Source organism: Astatotilapia calliptera, chromosome 15, assembly GCF_964374335.1.
Source record: "Astatotilapia calliptera chromosome 15, fAstCal68.1, whole genome shotgun sequence".
NCBI classification, from domain to species: domain Eukaryota; kingdom Metazoa; phylum Chordata; class Actinopteri; order Cichliformes; family Cichlidae; genus Astatotilapia; species Astatotilapia calliptera.
In genome coordinates, this window is record NC_137436.1 from 9,276,058 (window position 1) to 9,299,271 (window position 23,214).

The 23,214-nt window shown below is 40.0% G+C and overlaps 1 protein-coding gene and 1 pseudogene across 4 annotated transcripts; both read left to right on the plus strand.

The window, feature by feature from the left end:
* flvcr2b (FLVCR choline and putative heme transporter 2b) lies at positions 1–22,147 on the plus strand. 3 transcript variants are annotated; one of them, XR_003274635.2, is made up of 11 exons: positions 1–1,135; positions 4,532–4,673; positions 9,475–9,615; positions 10,924–10,991; positions 11,392–11,495; positions 13,413–13,523; positions 15,011–15,116; positions 15,675–15,786; positions 16,970–17,025; positions 17,993–18,154; positions 21,569–22,147. XR_003274635.2 is itself a non-coding variant. In XM_026194752.2 (10 exons), the coding sequence occupies exons 1-10, from the start codon at positions 542–544 to the stop codon at positions 21,632–21,634; spliced, it is 1,500 nt and encodes a 499-aa protein (XP_026050537.1). In that variant the 5' UTR covers positions 1–541; the 3' UTR covers positions 21,635–22,147. The 3 variants fall into 3 exon arrangements, 2 of the variants coding, with proteins under 2 accessions (XP_026050537.1, XP_026050536.1); XM_026194752.2 differs by lacking the exon at positions 17,993–18,154; XM_026194751.2 differs by lacking the exon at positions 21,569–22,147 and having other exon boundaries at positions 17,993–18,300.
* Positions 1,969–3,992, plus strand: LOC145420294 (choline/ethanolamine transporter flvcr2b pseudogene; annotated as a pseudogene). The gene has a single exon (XR_013901588.1). The product of XR_013901588.1 is annotated as a choline/ethanolamine transporter flvcr2b pseudogene (transcript).
* Positions 22,148–23,214: the final 1,067 nt, after the last annotated feature.

A 23,214-nucleotide genomic window follows, 5' to 3' on the forward strand; every position in this document is an offset into this window, starting at 1 on the left:
GTGCATGAGCTTACCGAGTTCGTTTCAAGATCCCAACGCGGTCTTTTAAGTCCGGGTGGAGGGTTATAGTAGCCGGCTCTCCGACACGTGGTACCGATCGGGAAACTAAACTTCAGATAACTATTAAACTGGCATTAAATCATCTGCAGCTCAAAGTTTGTTAACTTTCCCAGGATCTGGGTGAAAGTTCGGGTACCAAAAATATCTTCAGTGCTCAGCCGGGAGGAAATGAACCGATAGATTTTGGAGACAGCCGCAAAAACATTGGAAGCTCGCCTCTTTTAAAAACTTTTTCTCTTTCTAAGCATATATATTTATGTAAAACAGAGTGGAAAGGGAGCTTCTGCTGCTGAATACATATCGTGTTAGGCCTGATTTTCTTTTACGGTAGGTTAGACTTTCCTAAAGCGCTGAATGTTCCTCAATGAAAAAAGAGCGAATTCAGGTTCTTTCACTTTTGTTGAGTGTGGGTTAACAAAACCACAGCAGCTGAGTGCCAAGTTTATTCCCGATGAGTATTACTGAGGAGACCTAGAGGAACATGAGTGAGAAACAAGCGCTGGAAGACACTAAACCAAACGAGGATCAGAGTGTGTGGAAGGCGGACTCTGACAACCATGTCAAGCTGGAGGGGGGCGACGCTGCGAAGCCCAGCGACGTCTCAAGTGAAGGGAACGGCAGCGAAGGACTGCAAGCTACCCGTCTTTACCACCGACGATGGGTGATCGTCTTCTTGTTCAGCTTATATTCGCTGAGCAACTCTTACCAATGGATACAGTACAGCATTATCAGCAACATTTTCACCAAGTTCTACAGCGTCGATGATTTCACCATAGACTGGATGTCTATGATCTACATGCTCACATACATTCCCTTCATCTTCCCGGTAACCTGGCTGCTGGACAAAAAAGGGCTCCGGGTCATCGCCCTCGTCGCCACGGCGCTCAACTGCGCGGGGACGTGGATCAAAGTGGCCAGCGTCAGACCCAACCTGTTCTACGTGACATTCCTGGGACAGTTTTGCTGCTCTTTCGCGCAGGTCTTCATCCTCGGGATGCCATCTAGAATCGCGTCGGTGTGGTTTGGTTCAGAGGAAGTGTCCACTGCATGCTCCATCGGAGTCTTCGGGAATCAGGTAGGGTGTTCGATGCAAAGGCCGTCCTATAGTTGGAAAGTAGGTTAAATTAACGTTTAACCTACTTGAGAATGTATGGATCCTATGTTTAGGCTAATAATGCTTATAACTTGGACCCTGCCATATCTCCAAGCACGTTTGCGTAATTACGCACGTTTAAGTGACCATAGTGCATCACCAAGCAACAGTACTGGATGCTGGGGATGTGGGACAGCAACAATGCACACAGCGTGGACTGACATGCAAGACAAAACAAAGAGCTACAACAACAAAAACTATGTGTCCTAATTTATATGTAACTTTTTAATGAGCGACAAAAAGTTTCCCAGACTCTTCCACTTTCAGGAGAGTAATAGTAATAGTAATCCCCATCCCAAAAGACAACAACTATATATATATATATATATATATATATATATATATATATATATATATATATATATATATATATATATATATATATATATATATATATATATATATATATGTACACCTTTATCTGCCTTTATGTGTCCAATGGCATGACTTAGGGGAGACATGAATTACAAGCTCCGTTGAATCTACTATTACCCTCAGACAGCAGTGCATTATGTAATAGATAAACCTAGGGCAAAAGTCTGGTCAGAAAGTACTGTACTCAGCGGCATGAACGCATGCATAGATAGATAGCACTGCATTGGACTAAAGATGAGCTAAAAATCCATTAGTGTAGAAAACAAATTCAGAGGTGTAGAAGCATTCACGAGGAGACTGTTTTGAATGTGAATGTACATATGAAATAATAAATATTGAGCACTTCATGTAAGCAAGAGTTAACCAACTATATATATTTTTTCCATTTTGTTTTAATGTTGTTTTGCTTTTTTACAAAAAATATACCCCCTCATAAAAGAGTTCATGAGCTGCCGATGTACCGCTATAAATTAGGAGCAACAGGGCAGTTGAAAATCACGTGAGCTGTCAAATCAGCACAAAGGAGTGCAAAGATCAGCAGTGTGCCTTTGGTATCATGAAATACCAAAGTATCAGACTTAACACTAAAAGTTTCTGAACAAGCAACGCTTGAGTCACATTAACATCAACTCCAAGCAAATATCACTGAAATGTCATCATTTCTTACTGGGAAACAGTTGGATACAGTCTGAATAACTAAGAACAAACTGTTGTTCGCAATCTGGGAATCTGCAAACACCTCCCAAATAAACTCAATTTACTTTTTTTGTCTCTTTTATAAAACACAAACATAACAGATGCTTAAAAACCTGATTAGACCACTGTCTAACCCTCCAATACTTTTAATTGGATTCATTCTAAACTGCCTGGATATCAGTGCTTTTCATCCTATCACAGTAGTATAATCATATTCATAATCATCATAATCATCATAATATCATAATCATCTAAATGGTTTGTTACATAAGGTTACACATTTAGTGCCCGCAATGCTGGATGAGCAGTTTGTTTCTCCAAGTCTGTTCTGCAGTATAAATTTTAAACAGTTTGCATGCAAAAAAACCTGAAAGATTGGAGAATTCTTGGTATTTTCCCCAACAGAAAACAGATACTTCAGAGTGAACAATAACTAAGACTTTGAAATATTAACCGAAAAACTGAAATGGGTGAACTTTAACAAGAAAAATGGTTAAAGTTCAACAGAGGAACATGTTTTTCTCAGTTATTAGTTAGTTAATGGAAGATATTAACATCCTATATTAACATCACATGACAGGACTGGGTGTAATAAATATGTGGACATGGGGTAAAGGAGCACAGTGTCATCACATGCGAAGGGACCTGGGACACCAGTAAGGCAACACTAATTCCAGCTGCTCTCGCTCTCTGGCATCTCTCTACTGCAGGCAGTTTGAACAGAGGACAGTAAGCTGTTAGGACACAAGCTCTTGAATCTTGAGACCTCTGGTCTCGAACATTTCGGGGGGCCCGTTTCAGGACAGTTGAAATGCCGCAAAACAATACTTTGAAAGGGGACCGTGCAAATTCGGAGCTCAGCGGTGAAGAATGGCTGTGTTCCAAGGCTGCAAAGAATCTTGCTCCAGGCTTTTCATCACTGCAATGGAGTCCAGAGCCTTTTGGCAGAGCGGTCTCCACAGGGTCCTGCTTACACATGGAGACTTTGGGTGACCAGTCGGATTTGGCCCCAAAAGTTGAGACCAAGCTGTATCACCGTCGTTGGTTCATGCTGTTTCTCTTCAGTTTTGTCTCAGCAAGCAATGCCTTCATGTGGCTACAGTATGGCATTATTAGCAACATATTCATGCGTTTCTACAACATTGATGCTCTGGCTATTGATTGGTTGGCCATGATTTATCTGCTCACTTACATTCCACTTATTCTGCCCATCCTCTGGTTCTTGGACAACAGGGGCATCCGGGATGTTGTCCTCGTCGGGTCAGCCTTTAACTGCATTGGCGCTTGGATAAAAATCGGTAGTGCCAGTCCAGATACTTTCCCAGTGACCTTTTTTGGCCAGTTTGTGTGCTCAGTAGCCACAGTGTTTATCCTCGGTATTCCTTCATACCTTGCCTCTGTGTGGTTTGGAGAGAAAGAAGTTTCCACCGCTTGCTCCATAGGAGTTCTGGGAAACCAGGTTTGTGTGAACTCTGTCAGTATTCAGCATCTCTTTTTTTTTTTTTGCCACAGGAGGGTCTGTATAGTGAGGTCAGAGCTGTCTGACAGCTGCCTGTAAATTATGCAGGGCAGACTGGATGTCAGGGTCACATACGACTGCTAATCGCTGCACCAATTCACTTTTAAAGGTCGTCCAAATCTTCAAGTTGTGTGCTCTAAATCTGATTTTAAACTAAGTTATAATGTAACTAGTTAAATAAAATTCTAGGCTCAAATGTCTTCTTCGGATTTATTGGAGCTTTGATATCAATGTCATAAGTGATGTCATCCAGCTCTGTGTACAATTACTTCAGTCTACTTTTGCTTCTCAAGAAGGCGACTGAAACTCTTTCGCCTTCGGTCTAAAATGAAACAGCGAGGCCTTATCTTATTTTCCTAAATCACACAAAAAGAAAACCCAAGAAGTCCTCTACAGACACAAATAGAAAACATCTGAGCAGGAGGTCTGAGGTCAGTTGCAGACTCAGGTCATCAGGTTCAGCAAAGCGGGGTATACCATATGTGACATTTTGCAAACTCAGCAAAAAACCTCCCTGGAATAGAGGAGCCTGTTCTAAATAGAATCATTCAAGGCAAATAACAAGTATTAAAACTTTTTAATACGCACTGTGTAAAGTTACAAGGCATGTAGAAGACATGGAAATAATGGGCTAAAAAAGCTAAGATTTTCAGTGTTTTAATTTAGTGAAAACTGTTTGTGGCACTTGTTTTCTTCTAATTCTGTTAAATTCTTCCATCGTCCTGCAGCTGGGTATTGCAATCGGGTTCCTTGTGCCTCCTATCCTGGTGCCTAATGTGGACGACATGGATGAGCTGGCTCACCACATCCGAATCATGTTCTACATAACGGCAGGAGTGGCTACTTTACTCTTCGTCCTTGTTGTCTTCGGTAAGGTAATCACGAAAAAATAACAAAAATCACAAAGATGGTACTTTCTTATTTCGTTCCGGTGGTTTCTAGCTACACAGACAGCTTGGGTTATATGTGTAATCTCTTGGTGTCTTCACAGCAAAACCAAATTATTGGGTATATTATGTTGGTTGCACTGAAACCCTTAATACTCATCTTCCGGTGGGGGTCAGGGTTTTCGATACAATGCATTTTCAAAGAAAAGAGTTGAAGCCTGTGGTTCATTATTATTTCAAACACGATTTCTAGCTGCTTTGTGCAGCACGAAAGAAACTCTACACAACCTCCACCGTAGTAAAAACTGTGTCCTCAACGCCTCTGCATATAAAATGAAACTTTCCGCATGGCTAGACATCATGAAGCACAGAAGCGTTTTTTTCCCGTCAGGTTTTCGAATTTACATAAAATTGCATGAAAATGATGTTACTGTACCGTGTAACCGAGGATTTTTTGTGAATGGTTAAAGAGTGACATTCGGTGGTGCTTTCGCTCCTGTCTGCTATAAAAGGCTCGGGCATTTTGACATGTATTGTATGAGGTTTTTTCCTACTTCATGCCCGTGGGAATTTCTTATTGAGTAGGCTGACCTCATGAAGGTTTTAATTTACACCAAACTTACACTCTTGACAAGAAGCACCATTCAGTGGACCAAAAAAAGTGCTGACATGGATGCACGTACAACACAAAACCTTAGTTAAAAGGGGACTTTCATAAAAAAAGATATTATTGTAGCACAAGTAAGGTCGTCAGAAGTGTACTGAAATCCATCATAAGTCATTTGAGCTATGGACATAAGAAAAAGAGAACTCAGCACTTTGTGGCAGAAGGAAGTGACATGACAAACAGCATGTGATTGATGAGGAAAAAATGCTTTGCTGTGTCTTTATATATGATTCCCCTTCAAATGTGGCATTTGTTGTGAAACCCAGAATCATGTGCTGTGCCATTTATGGATAAGATAAAATAACAGTACGAGTGTTTAATCAAAATGCAATAAATATCTTTTACTTTTAAAAACACTGACTTGCTATAAGGAGCATGTATGAATATGCTGTTTTCCTGCAGCGGGGTAGGGAGGGGCGGGGGGCAACGACGGAGGCTGGCGTTCCTCATAAGCATTCTGCATTCCTAAACACAAAAGGATGCTTGTGAAGGAATTTCCTAGTAGTACCATGCACAGCATTTAGACTGACTATACAGTCAGTGTTAGTGCTTTGGCTATAGTCTGCTGTTGTTAATGAAGCACTATGAAATGCAAACCTCAGCTTATTCAGTGCTTATGTGACTGTTCGGTCAGTCACATGGTGTTTGTGTTCATAAGTACGCTACATAATTGACTCTCGCTGTGTCAAATTTGCCTGTGACCCACTAAACAGTTATTTATGGTTCCTAGAGTAAGGTAGGAGGACTCACAATGCCTCTGTTTATGGTAAATACGAGGCTGGAGGTAGATAGTTTAGGTTAATCACTGGGTGAATGTGTAGCTGCAAGATGGCTGCAAGTTGAGTAAATTCCCCTACCAGCACTTTTGTTAATTTATACATTATTATTTGCCCAAATAATGTCATCTGACGTTTCAGAGGGATTTTTGTGTTTAATGTGCTTGAACTGGCTCAGTTGAGGTCAGTAATTGCAGTTTTATTTATTTTTTTTAACATTTCTTACAGGTACTTGTGTTTGGTTGTTTTCTTGCTTCAGCTACATACAGACACAAGTGACACTGATCATCTCATCTTCTCAAAGTGTATTCTCAAAATATCCAACCATTATTAGTGTAGCTTATTAAGTTTTCCAGTCACATGACCGCAAACTACGTGACATGTGCAACAGTGTAGGGTCAAGTGAATTAGACACTAGTCATACAGGCCTAGGAACTGGCCTGTGACCACCTGACAAACTCTGATCGCTAGGGAGAAATATGTATTTCCTGACTGGCTGAAGAAAACCTTCTTGCAATTGCTTTGGTCACTAGAAAAATGCTTCAGTGGGCCGTAGTTTGCACGAAACACATCAACTTGTCTGTAAACACTCTCCAGCTACTCTCCAAGGAAAGAAAACGGTGCAAGACAAACTGGAAAGAGAGACTGCTTCCCTTCAAAGGACAAGTTACTCCTTTTAAAACATAAAGCCCAGAGGCACAACTTCTGCATATAAAGCAAAGATTTCCTATTTCTTGTTTGTGTTGCACTTTGTAAAATAGTGCTACTGCTTAACTAGTAGTTAGCGTGTAATTTGTCAGACAAGTTGACATCTTCCTTGTAACTAATGGAACCCAAATCACTGCCAAGGAGGATTTGTTGCAGCACTGTCTTTGTGATCGATTTCATCCACCATGAACCAGCAACCTTAAGGAACCAGTCACCAACCACATGCAATTTATTCTTTGTGACCAGTGGTTGTATCACATTCAATATAGCACACAGCCCTCAAGCAATGTGGGCACATTCCTCATGACCAGTGGTTAAATCATTTTCAATATGAAGACAACTGTCAAGTATTATGTGTATGATAACACACAATAAATCTCTTGTATATATATAAAAAAAAAAAATAGCTTGTTTGCGGGCTAGCATTTACATTTTTTTAAAGCGAGCTATTGTGAAAAACTTTATATTTGCAGCTTTTTTATTTTGGCATTATTACTGTGACATTGTAGTTTTGTTTTTGGTTCTGAAGATGAATATGGCCATATTTGGATAAGAGGACATGCATATTTTTGAGCTAGCACTAGCTAGCTTGCAAGCTTGCTTCATAAGGTGTTGATGAAAATTTTGACTTACTGTCTACCTATCTAGAAAATTTGACTCAATAACCCAAAGTTACATATCTCAAAAAGTTCCACTTGCGTACCTTGAAATTTAAACGTACTTAGAAATAACTTTTTTCTGTGGCAGAAGTAAGCTAACTTTAAAAGTTATTATGATATAATAATGGATTGGATTTATATAGCCCTTTTTCAAGGCACCCAAAGCCCTTTACAATGCCACTATTCATTCACACACTTGTGTAGGCAAGCTATGATTGTAGCCACAGCTGCCCTGCGGCAGACTTACAGAAGCGAGGCTGCCGTACCGTGCCATCAGCCCCTCTGGCCAACACCAGTAGGCGGTAGGGTAAAGTGTCTTGCCCAAGGACACAATGCCCAGGACAGAGAGCCCAGGGATTGAACCGGCGACCTTCCGGTTACAGATACGCTTCCCAACCCCCTGAGCCCCTACCTTTGGCTATCAAAAAACAGACTTAAAACAAATATTCTTCCCGGAAAAACTCAGCTAAGCTCCATGCAGTGCCTTTTAGTTTCAAAGGCCTAGACACAAGCAGTACAGCTTGGCAGACATGTTGCCTCAAATCCAGACTTATCTACTTGAATGTGGAAAGTGCCATAATTCTAATTTCAGTGGCCACCAGAACATAAAAACTGCATACTTTGAATAACTGTTAATATTTAATAAAAATGCTTCAAAAGTTTGGCAACTTTACACCCAAATGGGGTCATTTTTTTCTGCTACAAGTTACCCATTACCCACAATTTCACAACATTATAACTTGTGAAGTGCTTGTGATTTGGCACTTCTGTACTGGCTCAATTTTTGAGTCACAAATGTTGCTATGTGATTTCAACACATATAACTCATCCCAGGGTGGCAGAGGAGGTTTTTTTTCCCATTATATATATATTTTTGGAGGCCTGAAGTGGCAACACTGTGCACAGTTATAAAAAAGGAAAATGTTTTATTGTAGGGCCTTGATTTTTGGATCTGCTGACATTTTAGCAAGCAAGGGATGTGACTTATGCTGTTCCTGGTTACTCTAGTGTGAAACTTGACACCAGGTGGCTGCAGTAGTTTAATGACACATATATACTAGCTCACCCTCATGCATATATGCAAGATGCCATGTGTGAGGGTTGTCCTGCTGGCAGGACCATCTGTAGTCCTGCAAAAGGGCTGTGAGTCAGCAGGGCAGACAGAGTCCCAGGATTGAGAAATTTGCATAAACTGTGAGGTGAGAGAAGATGCTTAGCTTCTGCCTTTCTTTAAAACAATCGTATAAGTTAAACTTGGAGACCGTCTGCTTTGACATATGACTACTTACTGTTCACTGAAAAAGGAGAATTACCATGACGATGAAATCCAAGCCATATAGGAAATTTTACCTGTGATCAGTCTGAGAACTCCAAAGGTTATTTGAATAGAAATTTGCATTCTTCCATGTGCAGTGATGACTACGCATACAGCAGTTGAGATCACGGTATAATTTCAGTCTCATCACCACCATTGGCAGATCAACTGTGTAAAAGAGTAGGACACTTTTGGAGGATTAGTGAAAATAGCTTACTGTACACAGACCCTCATGTGAGATTTGCCAGAAGGAAAAAAGGTGTCCCTGGTTCAGTTACAAGAAATACAAAAACACACATCTGTTTATCCCTACAAGGCCGGGGGCACGTAGCTCCACCAAGATGTCTTCAACACCAGACAGTAGCTGATTTTCACTGGAGCAAATGAGAGTATAGTGGGTTACATAGAGGCGTTAGAGCCTGTCCAGTCTTGCCTGAATGTGTCACTGGCTCCTTCCAGGAAGAAGCCTGTGGCCCTAGGGAGGAAATATAACCCTGAACTTATTTCTACCACTTAGCATTGATTGATCCTTTGAATATTACAGGTGGACATATCCACCAGTAGAGTTGCTTCTTATTGCTTTCCAGTTTTCATTGTAAGTGTGCAGACTGCTGCTGTTTACTGTGTTTCACACTGTTGTCGATCTTTCCACATGTCAGTTTTCCAGGAGCGTCCTAAAATTCCACCGACTCAGGCCCAGGCCACAGCTCGCAGCATTCCACCAGAGCAGTACTCCTACATAGCCTCCATCCGAAACCTGCTGCGCAACAAGCCCTTCATGCTCCTCGTCGTCACCTATGGTTTGTCATTACTGTTCTCCAAATTTTTGTTAAATTATGTTGTCATTAACCTTTTAGAACGGGCTAAAAGACATTAAATCGTACGTTGCATAATTCAACATTAGAAATTCATGAAAATATGTTAAATGTTTTTAGAAGGCGGATTTTTACTAAGGTAGTATAAATTCCCATAACCATGGTTGAACAAGCCATCCCAAGTGAAAATGATGTCATCTGTGGTGATTCCTCCACAGATATCGGGTAGAATCACACCTGAAAATTCCCTTCGTAGTGCAATGGTGTTTATCTTATCGCAGATTACGTAGTCCTCAGTCATCAGCTATGACAGTATTCCTCGAGAAGATAAATTGGATTTACCCTAAGAGCTCCAAAGTTCATTTATAACCTGACAATTTTTAACACGTGCGTTCGGTCAATGTGACCTTAAGATCCCGAAGATCAAAGATTTGATGAAGTGGAAGGAGTCTGAGATAGGAATTCATTTATTTTTGGGAGCTCTTGGTTACTTGAGCAAACAAAAAACGGAATGATAAAGTGTATTTTTGAAGAGATAAAGAAAAAAAATATAATCTAGGTTTTATGTTGCTGGAAATTGAATGTAGTTGCATTTTGGCACACAGTTTAACCAGTAACTCAGTAATCTTGAGATTGGATAAACTGGGAGGGATATGTTTCATTATTTTATACTAGTAACAAAAATAATACAAAAATTAAAAAAAAAAAAAAAGTACAAATATTATCCCAAGGTGCATTCTTTGTTGGGGTTTTCTTGTCATGTGTCTAATCTTTCTACTAATATGTTTCTGACTCTCTGATTATCACACCTGTCCCTGTCACTTTAACTGAGCTGTAGCTGTAGTGCAGGGGTGGGGAACTCCAGGCCTCAAGGGCCGGTGTCCTGCAGGTTTTAGATATCACCTCGGGTCAACACACCTAATCAGATGATTAGTTCATTACCAGGCCTCTGGAGAATGAATCATGTTGATGAGGTCATTTAGACATTTAAATCAGCTGTGTTGGATCAAGGACACGTCTAAAATCTGCAGGACACCGGCCCTTGAGGCCTGGAGTTCCCCCAAGCCTGCTGTAGTGTTTTATTTTTTAGGTGGGGACGCATTCAGTACACATTTATCCTCGTTTTAGAAACTACTCCGATCAGGTTTATTAGAAACAACTACTAAACTTTTTCATCATTCAGTTAATGATGTTAGTTTCATGATTCCTGAAAAGTGGGAAGGTGAAAGATATTTTTGTCCTGTGTTTTTTTCTGATTTCAGATTTTATTTGATGTTATTCCCTATTTTGCAGGTCTGAACGTTGGTTGTTTTTATGCTGTCGGGACCCTGCTGAACCGCATGATCATCGTGCATTACCCTGTATGTCCGTTTCCTCTGCACTCATCTCAAATCATTTCTATTGCCTGTAACTCTAGTGACTCTTCAACAAATGAATAGTTAGACTTAAATAGTCAAGTATAAGGTTTAATATTATAAACTAATGTAACTTAAGTTCAATAAACAACACTGTAATAACAGATTTATCACAGCTAAACCAAGTTTGGAAGTTTGTTCGCTTACAAGCTCAAACCAATGCTATATTTAAGGCATAGGTGCCATTTCTCTTAAATCATTTTATAAGTTAAACAACAGGAAAAGGGAGCGATCTTCTCTGTTTGTAGTACTAAAAAGGTGTGTGCAACCTCCTTGTGTGGATCTCTAGTTAATGCTTGTAGATATACAGTTTTTGGGCGCTGCTCATTGTTCTCGGCTTTTTTAGGGAGAAGAAGTGAACGCCGGGAGGATTGGCCTCACCATCGTCATCGCAGGGATGGTCGGCTCCCTCATCTGCGGCGTTTGGTTGGACAGAACGAAAACGTACAAGTAAGGCGAACATCGAAAAGGGAAAGTACATTAGCAGCAGTTCTTCCACAGGGGGTGTTGTGTTTTGGGAAAAAGAAGACAAAGGGACGTGCAGAGCAGGAGATAAAAATCAAACGTTATTTGTAACGAAACTGAAAAAAAAAAACAAAGCGATGGGCTGATAATCTAAAAACTTACCACTTTTTCCGTGCCACCAGAAAGCAGCCAAATGAGTGCTGTTTTTTTGGGCCTTTTTCACCTTTTTTGACAGACATGGTGAAGAAAGGACAGGAAAGCAGAGGGAGAGAGAGATGGGGGAGGACATGTGGCAAAGGGCTGCAGGTCAGATTCGAACCTGGGCTCGCCGCTCGCAGTCGTATGGAATGTGGTCGCCCGCTCAACGCACTTTGCGGCACCTGATTGTTTATTGTCTTCTCCCTTCTGAACTTGGCGTCCTGCATATCTTGTGTTGCGTCTCTATATCTGTTTATTCAGGTGCAGCATCCTGCTACGGCAGCGACCTCTGCACTCTTCCTCCGGCCCCATGTGCTCTCAGGCTGTGTGGTGACAGCAGTGTCCACCCAGTCGACTCCCTTCTGTTGTAGCTACAACAGCTTTGTATTGCAAATGAGGGGGAAAGCAATAATGTTTAGCTTTATTGTATAATTCCCCACATTGTAATTATGCTATTACATTGTAATATTTATGAATGGTGTTCATTCATAAGTTTATGTCAGTTTATATTTGAATATTATTACCAGTTCTACAGGACTGCATTTTTCATGCTTTAGTATTTATTTGTTATGAAGCTTTGGATGTATAAAATAAGCTTTCTTTGAGACTGTGTGTTTAGGGGAAGCAAACAGAGGTGGTGTTTACCTTCAGTGTTTGTCGCCCATTGTATTGAACTGTGAGATGTGGGCTCACACGAGGTGTGGAATCCACTTCCTTCCTCTCAATACATTTACAAAGGCCTTATTTTGTGTGACAAACAGTAAGGCAAACAGAAAAGGGTACCTGCTATTGAAAAGATTACTCCACAGCACACCTAGTGGCAAAATATTGACATTGACGCCCATGCAGGCAGCAATCTTTTGCTGTCAATGGACAAAAAAAAATGATAACAGCCGTTCAGCCTTAATACAGGTTGTCTGAGGTAGGGTTGAGCTACACCTTTGCACCTCCTCTTTTCTCAGGCATTAAAAATGTTATCCCTCGACATTTGCCCGTTAGACTTTGCTCCGTTTTTCTTTGTTTGTTTGATTTATGTCAGATTTCTGATTAATAAATGTGGCATACATGAAACAGGATAGGAAGCAGTCTTGCCCACACATAAAAGATTTTGGAGACACAGATTAAATGAAATGCAGGGAAAAAGTATACCCTCGTGCTACAAACATAAGCTGAGGGATTTCCCTCCTGGAAAAGCAAGTTAGCCAGCCCACATGAAGCTAAAAGCCAAAAATGACTTGTGGTTAGCTGTGTAGGGTAGGTAGGAGCATTCGTTTTGTCTGGTGGGTGGAGCACAGAGGAAAAAGTGAAGGAGAGAGAGCTGGTTTCGAACCCTCCAGCTGACTGGGGCCTCTCTGTGTGGTGTCTTTTTTTCTTTGCATGTTCTGCGTGCAAAGGTTTCCTTCCACAGTCCAAAGACATGCATGTTTGTTAATTGGTGACTGTACACTGGTTGCCTGTCTCTTATGTAATAGGCTGGTGCCTCTCGCCAGATGACACCTGGGATACACTCTAGCCCCCATCCCCCCCACCCCCAGAGACCCGAAATTCTCTAAATTTCTGGCAAATACTTGCTGCAGCTTTACGTTTTGTTTCTTTTACTTGCAAAACTGCCGCACTACGTACTGTTACATATGTGTGTGCAGTCATAATGATCACTGCTGTGCTCACAGTGACATGTATTACTCATGCTCTTCTTTTCCCCAGGCAGACGACCCTTGCAGTCTACCTCTTGTCTCTGGTGGGGATGATCGTTTATGCTGCTACACTCAGCCTGGGACACCTCTGGGTGGTTTTCATCACTGCTGGAGTACTTGGGTATTCTTTTATTGTTTCTTCTAACATTTTGGTTTTTTGTTGTTGTTTTTTTACACAAGTAATGTCATTAAAGGACTTTATTTCTACTCATTTACTACTTTGATTCTACTTCAGAACACCTTTATTTCTGTGAATCGAGAGAGAACAAACGCCCCTCATGAATATAAAAATTTTGATACATACTGTGGATCTGTAAAAAAAACAAAAAACCCAAAAATAACAAAATATGGAATGTATCCGTAGTAGGCAAGTGAGTGGGCTATTGTATTTGTACATTTTAAAAGTATGTATAAAAGTATGTGTGCACACTTTCGATTCAGCCGTTAAACCATACAGAAATCTTCCGTCATGTCCTAAATTCTGCTTCTGGTCATTTCCCTTGGCCCGGTACCTCTGTTGACATTTGCAATAATAATTTACAGCCCTGGTTGTTTCAGCTTCTACAAACATGTAGACCCTACAAAGTTTAGACAAAGGCCTGCATTTGCACCTAAACTCATGAGAAAAGGAAAAATGTCCTTATGTAAATACATAAATATGTGCATATATGTGCATTAGTTTAACTTAACTGAAATGTGTTTTATCAAGAAAACCCCCTCGCAGTGATGTTTTCCTGGAAGCCCATGCTGCAGAGCAAAACAAAGCAAAACAAAAAAATAGAGACAGCGAGAGTATGTCATATAGTAATAATGGTGCAGGATTATTTCAGATCACAAAAATAAAAATACATAACCTCTATGAACTGGGAAAACCAAACCATTTAAATGTTTATGGGGGAAATCATCTACTAGGTTTCCTCTGGGTTGCCTCTCTCTTCTTGGAATTAAAAAACAATCTTGTTCATCCAGTTTAACCTTTATGTGGCTGTGAAATGATTACACCCTCAGCAGCACACAGTGATCTTCCAAATTGGAATTCCTTTCCTCTGGAAGTGCATCTGCATGATCTATGGCAGACATAACTTTAGCCTTGTTTATTTTAAACAGGATTTTTTTAAAGAAATGTGTTTGACATTAAAGGTCAGCGCGTCTGCTGCTTTGTAGTCTCCGTATCATATTGACAGAAGAGAAGAAATGTGTCTGTCTACTGACTCAGACTGATGTGTTTTGCTATTGCAGCCATGTCAGAGGCTTTTGATTTGAGTTTCACTTGCTGTCACTTTAGTGGAAGAACAACACCCTGCTGTTGAATGAGAAAAAGAATCTGATGTGACTGGACTGCTTTGAAAAACCTGCTGTTCCTGTATAAATTCTCCAGTGTTATTAACTTGAGGCAACATGAGTGTTGATTTCCTGGAAGAACAATCAAATGTTGTAGGTACAAAGTGTCCATGCACTTGTCAGCTAACATGATAAGGGGCATTTTATTGAACGGAGCAGGTGTCCTGTTTACGCATTTACACGTATAAAACTGTAGCAAAAAAGCGAGCAGCAATTAAATAAACTCACAAATTCTTTTTTATCCCTTTTGTGGATCCTTGTGTCCAGGTTCTTCATGACGGGCTACCTGCCACTGGGCTTTGAATTTGCAGTCGAACTGACATACCCAGAGTCAGAGGGAACGTCTTCTGGCCTCCTCAACTGCTCAGCACAGGTACAGATCAATGTTTTCAGTGTGATAGCAAAAAAGAAGAAAAGAACCAATGAAATGATGGATGTAAGCTGTGTTCCCTCCATGGAAAAAGTGAGTCATTCAGCCTGTTGCTCTGGAGGAATTGACTCACTATACTGTAAATGCAGGTTTTCACGGGAATTTTGGATATAAACAATAAAATGGGATTTTGTTGACGGCTGGCGTTGCTTTGGAATAACGTGCTTTTGTGGGGGGGTTTGGCATTATGAGGCAATTTTGACTTCCTTGTTTATATATTTATTTCGTAGTTTTGTTTATGCATTTGTAATGCCTGTTCATAAGCAGGCAAGACAGATTCTCTCAACATCACGGCAACTGTGCGTGATATATTTGCAAAAACTCAGTGTGTAGTTGAGCTTCCTTCATCTGGTGCATAAACATATTCGCCAGCTGCAGAAGATCCAAGATGCATGAAAATAAAAACCGAGTTCAAGGACGGGGTTTGCTCTTTATCCTTCCCGGGTGCGTGCAAGCGCTAGCTTTAATCCTAACTACCCCATGTTCTGCACCCACACACAGGTGTTCGGAATTATATTCACCATTTGCCAAGGCAAGATCATTGACAATTACGGCACGCTGGCAGGAAACATCTTCTTGTGTGTCTTTCTTCTGATAGGCACAATAATGACAGGTAAGACCTCCGTGACTGTGAAAAATACACAGTTTTGAGTCATAATAGAGTACTGATTTAATGTCACACATACAGAAATGCACAAGAATTGTCTTTGCTGTCACTTTATCCTGTTACGAGTTTACTAATACTCCTATGTAAGAATGTCACGTTCCTAGAAAGCAGGACTTAGTTATGGTGTAATTTGGAGGAATACTTGAGAACATAATGCTATTTTTTATTGCACTTTACACATAACAGACAAATTTGTCACCCCTTTACAAGAAGGCTGTCTGCAGCTCAGATAAAACAGAGTCTGCGGCTTGAGGTGGCATTCTGCGTCATTCTTCATCATCGCTAGGAAGAGATTTTCTTTGAAATTAGAGAACAACAAAGCTGTATACAACTAAACTGTTCAGAGGGAGGAGTGGTGAACATTTTCTTAAGCCCTGGAACCATTTAGTAAAGACAGTGCATAGCTCTACAGACACGCACTCGGCAGGGGTGTGTTTTCAGGTAATAAAGGTGATTTCAAAACCACTTAGGAGATTTTTCATGACCCATCGATGGGTTTAGCAGCAATGTTTAACTTTTTAAAAATGCCTTAACCTTTAATGACACTTCTTAAAGGTCAACAGACTGACTCACTAACTGCTTTTTGTTCATATGAGTAAACTTCTTGTTGTGGTCATGAAGTTTTAAAAGAAAAACAAAATGTTTGTAAAAAAACAAACAAACAAAAAAAAATCCGCCCTGCTCTCCGATTGGTGATAAACCTTTGTATGAACGTACATGAAGGCACCATTAGAAGGCAAGGCTGTGATTGTTTTTGTGAAATAGTCTCCTCCTTCCATGAAAATTGAAGTTAATTATTAAATTACAATCACGCTGTTTTTTTTAATAATTGCTTTTGACCGGAGTTTCTCAGCAGGCTTAGTTGTTTTTAGATTTGCATTGGTAGCCACACACTCTTTGAAAATAGTTAACAAGGTGTCTTAACTTGAATGCCACTATTAAGACTTGAACGTGTCTGTGCATAGGAGCCACCTACTGGATAGTCACTGTTATTACTTTGTTTCAATAAACTGTTTAACTTGTGTGAAGTAATACGATCCTGTTTTGCTTGTGTTCGTCTCTGTGTTTGCAGTGGAGGATCCATCAGCTAATGCAGACTTACCCTCTCTCTGTCTTTCTTTTTTTACAGCTTTAATCAAGTCTGATCTCAGGAGGCAAAATGCTAACCTGCAGGCCAAAGCAGCCGTAAGTTTTGAAGCAAGCCAAGGGTGTAGCGCTTTGTTTGTTTGTTGGGGATATGAAACAAAAGCGGTGGTACTATGAAGTCAAATAGGCCTTTTCACGGAAGACATTTTGACATGTCAGTGTAGGAAAAGCATTTTATTCTTCATCCTTTGGCTAGTACCATGTACTGCAACAGATGCCATAAATAAAATATTTTAATAGTGTGTCAAAATGTCTACTGTGAAAATGATCCATGTGTTAAGTGTTTGTCTGTCGTGAGCGATAAGTCACCTGTGCATCCCGGGCTCCACAGAGGAGGACTGTTTTTTGCCTTTGTCTTCTGTGATCCTGCATGTCTGCATCAGTTTAGCTAAAAGACGCTGTTGAATATTCACTGACTCTGTTGGCACTCTGCACATTTAAATATTCTTATGTGAACTTTTATGGAACTTGTCAGCCGTTATGACTTTATGGTTGCGATTTTCTTCTGTTCTTAAGTCATTCTGTCACCATACATTTCTTTCTCTTTCTGGGTGGGTCTCCAAGATCTGTGGTGAAGTTGCTGATAAGTGCTTAAAGTTTAATTCCTCACATATATATAAATGTGTTTCAGTCTCTCAAGCCATCTTAAAAGGAGTCAAATTAAACAAATTTTTAGCTCAAGATTTTTATACTTGGACTCTACTAAGACTTCTTCTGATTGGCTGCCCCTCACAAATGGAGCATTTAAATAGCAGGTGTCTGTTTAAGATGACTATGTTATTATTAATATGAACACAGAGCCAAGCTTTGTGAAAACTGAGCACTTAGAACACAGTGAAGCCTGAGCTTTTTGTGTACATACTCCGGCCTCACTATTTGAAGCTGATTAGCACGAGCAACCACTAAACATATATGTGTGATCAGATTCTGGTGAACTTCACTCCAGACTGGAGCCCCACTCCTCTATAAACACTGAATGAGAAGTGATCAAAAGCATTTGTTTTAGGCGGAGAGGCACAAGTCAGGACAAGACTACGGAGCCACATCGCTAATCTCCGAGCAGCAGACTTCTTCTCAAGCCTGATCAATAAAACTTTTCTGCTTCCACAAAAAAAATAAAAAATGAAAAAAAATCTCAAATCTTAGCTCATCATAAAGGTGCACAAAGGTAGGAGCACAAAGCAATCACCACACACTGCCACTGATCAAGAGCACCTGCTGTACACCCTTTTCACTGTTACACCTGTTTTACTGTCTCTATGTGTTTCTGAGGATCGTGCAAAAGAAATCATAATTACACAATCATGAAAATCATGTGATTTTTGATTCTTCCCCATGAAGCCCTGCTACTGATTTTCTCAGTAGCAGTTCTACTAAAATCAGCTAAAGTCACTTAAGGACAATTAAGTCAGCTGGGGGTAATCATTAACCCCTGCATGAACCTGTTGATTCCAAAACACTTCCTCACATTGGATTACAGCTACTTCTAACTATCCTATTTTTGAACAGCTGACTGGCTTAAACTTTCCTCATAAATGCGAATGGCACTTCCATATAGAAATAAAACAGCGCGGCTTATCACAGTAGGAAATCAAGAACGAGATCATACAGCTCATCATGCTGTGTGATTCACTTTAGTGTTCTTGTGTTTTAGGAGGCCAGTGTGTGAAGTTGCTGCCCGCGGCATGGCTTTGATTGGATTTGAATCACAGCGTAGTGTTTGTGATTTTTCAGATGAAGTCAGCGCAGTACTGCTAATTTTCCTGTTCTTGCCTGTTGTTGCCTTTGCTTGCTTACAGCGCTGTCCTATATCCTACTAATACCACCAGAGATTTCATCTAGTTAAAAGTATGGACGCTCAACATGAATGGAATAAAGTCCTTGCTAGTTGGATCTTTACTTAATCCTTTTTTTCACTCCATCTTTGCTTTAGTTATTTAAAACGATGAACATGTAATGTATGTGAAAAGAAATTAAAAATGACATTATAGCAATAACCAACATTAAGCTGATTACAGTCTTTAACAATAAGAAAATGTTGTTAACTACTACAGGGAGTGCAGAATTATTAGGCAAGTTGTATTTTTGAGGAATAATTTTATTATTGAACAACAACCATGTTCTCAATGAACCCAAAAAACTCATTAATATCAAAGCTGAATGTTTTTGGAAGTCGTTTTTTGTTTGTTTTTAGTTTTAGCTATTTTAGGGGGATATCTATGTGTGCAGGTGACTATTACTGTGCATAATTATTAGGCAACGTAACAAAAAACAAATATATACCCATTTCAATTATTTATTTTTACCAGTGAAACCAATATAACATCTCCACATTCACAAATATACATTTCTGACATTCAAAAACAAAACAAAAACAAATCAGCGACCAATATAGCCACCTTTCTTTGCAAGGACACTCAAAAGCCTGCCATCCATGGATTCTGTCAGTGTTTTGATCTGTTCACCATCAACATTGCGTGCAGCAGCAACCACAGCCTCCCAGACACTGTTCAGAGAGGTGTACTGTTTTCCCTCCTTGTAAATCTCACATTTGATGATGGACCAAAGTGAACAAGGAGGCCATGTCATTAGTTTTTCTTCTTTTATACCCTTTCTTGCAGCCACGCTGTGGAGTACTTGGACGCGTGTGATGGAGCATTGTCCTGCATGGAAATCATGTTTTTCTTGAAGGATGCAGACTTCTTCCTGTACCACTGCTTGAAGAAGGTGTCTTCCAGAAACTGGCAGTAGGACTGGGAGTTGAGCTTGACTCCATCCTCAACCCGAAAAGGCCCCACAAGCTCATCTTTGATGATACCAGCCCAAACCAGTACTCCACCTCCACCTTGCTGGCGTCTGAGTCGGACTGGAGCTCTCTGCCCTTTACCAATCCAGCCACGGGCCCATCCATCTGGCCCATCAAGACTCACTCTCATTTCATCAGTCCATAAAACCTTAGAAAAACCAGTCTTGAGATATTTCTTGGCCCAGTCTTGACGTTTCAGCTTGTGTGTCTTGTTCAGTGGTGGTCGTCTTTCAGCCTTTCTTACCTTGGCCATGTCTCTGAGTATTGCACACCTTGTGCTTTTGGGCACTCCAGTGATGTTGCAGCTCTGAAATATGGCCAAACTGGTGGCAAGTGGCATCTTGGCAGCTGCACGCTTGACTTTTCTCAGTTCATGGGCAGTTATTTTGCGCCTTGGTTTTTCCACACGCTTCTGGCGACCTTGTTGACTATTTTGAATGAAACGCTTGATTGTTCGATGATCACGCTTCAGAAGCTTTGCACTCACTATTTTTGACTTTTCTGAGCCTGTCAAGTCCTTCTTTTGACCCATTTTGTCAAAGGAAAGGACGTGGCCTAATAATTATGCACACCTGATATAGGGTGTTGATGTCATTAGACCACACCCCTTCTCATTACAGAGATGCACATCACCTAATATGCTTAATTGGTAGTAGGCTTTCGAGCCTATACAGCTTGGAGTAAGACAACATGCATGAAGAGGATGATGTGGACTAAATACTCATTTGCCTAATAATTCTGCACTCCCTGTATCTTCCATCTTCATAACTGATCTTCTGCCTTTCTTTAAGAGAAAATCAAACCTGTGAAGGTTTTTTTTTTTTGTATGAAATCTTTTCTACTGATTTAACAGTTGCATCGTTTTTGCCTCCCAGTACGTTGTGATTGTGGCGAAAAACTTTCAGACATTGATTTTTGCAGTTGCATGTAAAGTGTACACTGGATTGAGGCGCACTTTCTGCTGCTGTTTGTGCAGTGCCATGAGGATTTTCTTTCCCTTTTTTGCCCTGCAGACACATAATTTTATCTTTAAGTTTTCTTGATCTTTGAGAGTATTTCTTGATTTCCACAGCTGGTTTTTTACTGTTGGTTTCCGGTGAAATTTGCTCTCATTTATGATAATAGTGTTCAGTCAGCTTCATCTTTGACTCGAGTGTCACAAAGGTTTTGAAGAGTCAGATGGTTTACGGCTCTTGAACCTATCTTATCTGTTAATTAAGGTTCATTTTACAAGTAAGGAATGTGATAAAACCTTTGCACGTGGCCCAATCATAGATTGTTTTCTACAGTACATATAAGGGTAAACAAAAAAGAAAATTAACACTTGAAGCGTCTCATCTTTTGCCTTTCTGTCCTTTGTTGTGTATTAACACAACAAAGGACAGAAAGGTGAAACATTTATATTTATTTATATTCACTGACATTTTTGCAGTGCTTAGATATGCTCTAACACATAGCACAACTCTTTTCTTTCACATTTAACAAATTCAGCTATATATAGGCTAATTTATCTGGCTTAGGGTGTTTCTTTACATAGTGTGTATGAATATGCGCATAAGCTATCATTACGTTTAGCTGAGCTTCAAGACACTACCGTGACCTGGATGACTGAGAATGTACACAGATGTGTCAGGCTAAAGTTTGTCATGACTCCAGAGACTCTTTTGGTGGAAGCTAGCCCAAACAGACTAAAGTCTACAGAGACAAACTGTGTTTTTTGTGTTGAAGGCATTAAAAAAAAAACTACTGATCTGACCCATCTCTTTTGATTTCCAGGATTCTTCCGAGTGGCACAATGGAAGCCTGAGTGCATCTTCTGTTATCATCGAAGCCAAGCTTTAGACACAAACACACTAACAAGCCTCAAAAATGACCGTGATCTCATCCCTGTTATAGTGCAAAGGAAGCCTTTAGATCAACTTGATGGCTAAAAAAAGCTCTTTGATCTGTATAATTACATGAATGAAAATAATGTCACTAATCAGAAATATTTTTGTAATATTTAAATATAAATGTTATGAATGAATCTGCGAGACAAATCTGAGAAACTTTTGTGCATCAACAGTTTTATTGGTATAGTGCACTGCTGATTATGTATACGATGAAAAATCTTTTTTTCACTGTATGCAATATGTAAATACAGTGTAGGATTTCTAGAAATTTTAGGGAGAGATTTTTTTTTATGAAATTAGGGAACTATTTATTTAGAATTCAGGGAAAGATTTAGAAAGGTTCTCTAATCCATAGCTTCTACTGTGAGGGAAGAACAGGAAAAATATGATGAATTAAGGTTGTGTAGTATTTTTGTAACAATCTTGTTTTACTTTAACATGAAATAAAAGCATTGCATAAACATTTTGATTCATTTGTTTTTTCCTCATGCTTGTTGCATGCAGAAACACAGTGTGCTCACCGTTACAGCATAACTCAAACACAAATGCACCACACCCATCACAGGCCTGAGAGTAGAGACATGCAGTATTGTTACTGTTACACAGTTTTAGTGTTTAAATCATTTTTAAATGGAGGCATCTGACTAGACCCAAATTCGTTCTGCAGTTTCACAAAGATCTCATCAAAATACAGCAGGAGCCAGAAGTAAAGTACTCGTCTAAATGACAAGAATGACCCAAGAAGACTTTTTGTCGTAGCCTTTATCTCCACATTGTGACATCAGTCTGGCATTACAATAACGGGAATAAGACACGGAGATAGCCTAAGTTGATAGAGGAGCTGGTGCCATTCATGTGAAACTAACTGCCACGTAAAAACTGATAGTAATGAATCTGCTATTGAAATGTGTCATTCTGTTATCTGGATCCTGTGAACTGATAACACGGTACTGAGTTGTGTTTAAAGATAAACACATTACTGTCTTACAGTACACAAATCTACACGCACACGCTGGGACTATGGTTCCCCAGGAACTATAGTCTAAGTTGCTGACGAGAAGATGAAGTCATATGTGGGTTTTAACTTATCTTGGATAAATCAAACAGCACATGGCAGAGCCCAGCATTCTTCCTGGTCTGATCTAAACCGAGACACTGTTTGAAAATTGCAATTCAAACGTAAAAGGCTGCTATGATAAAAGGTGGCAGGTACAAATGATTCCAAATGCAAAATGTCTGTGAAGGTTCTCAGTCATCCAGGTCATCGTAGTCAAAGGAGCTTGCAAAGAAAAACGTCTGGACTTCTTTAAGTTACTTGAAGACGTTTCACCTCTCATCCGAGAAGCTTCTTCAGTTCTAAGGTCAAATGGTGGGGAGTCCCAGATTTAAATTCCTTTTGCATTTAAATTCCAAATGCAAAAGCATGATGTTTTTCTGTCCTTCAGTGAAACAGGGAAGCACATCATACCCATCTGTTTGCTCTGATGAATATAGGATTCAACTGGATCACAGATTGCCATTGTTTATCCA

Coding starts and splice junctions, on each gene's coding strand:
- flvcr2b (XM_026194751.2), top strand. CDS start 542: ATGAGTGAGAAACAAGCGCTGGAAGACACTAAACCAAACGAGGATCAG. Junction 1,136..4,531: donor TCGGAGTCTTCGGGAATCAG/GTAGGGTGTTCG, acceptor ATCGTCCTGCAG/CTGGGTATTGCAATCGGGTT. Junction 15,117..15,674: donor TCCTCAACTGCTCAGCACAG/GTACAGATCAAT, acceptor ACCCACACACAG/GTGTTCGGAATTATATTCAC.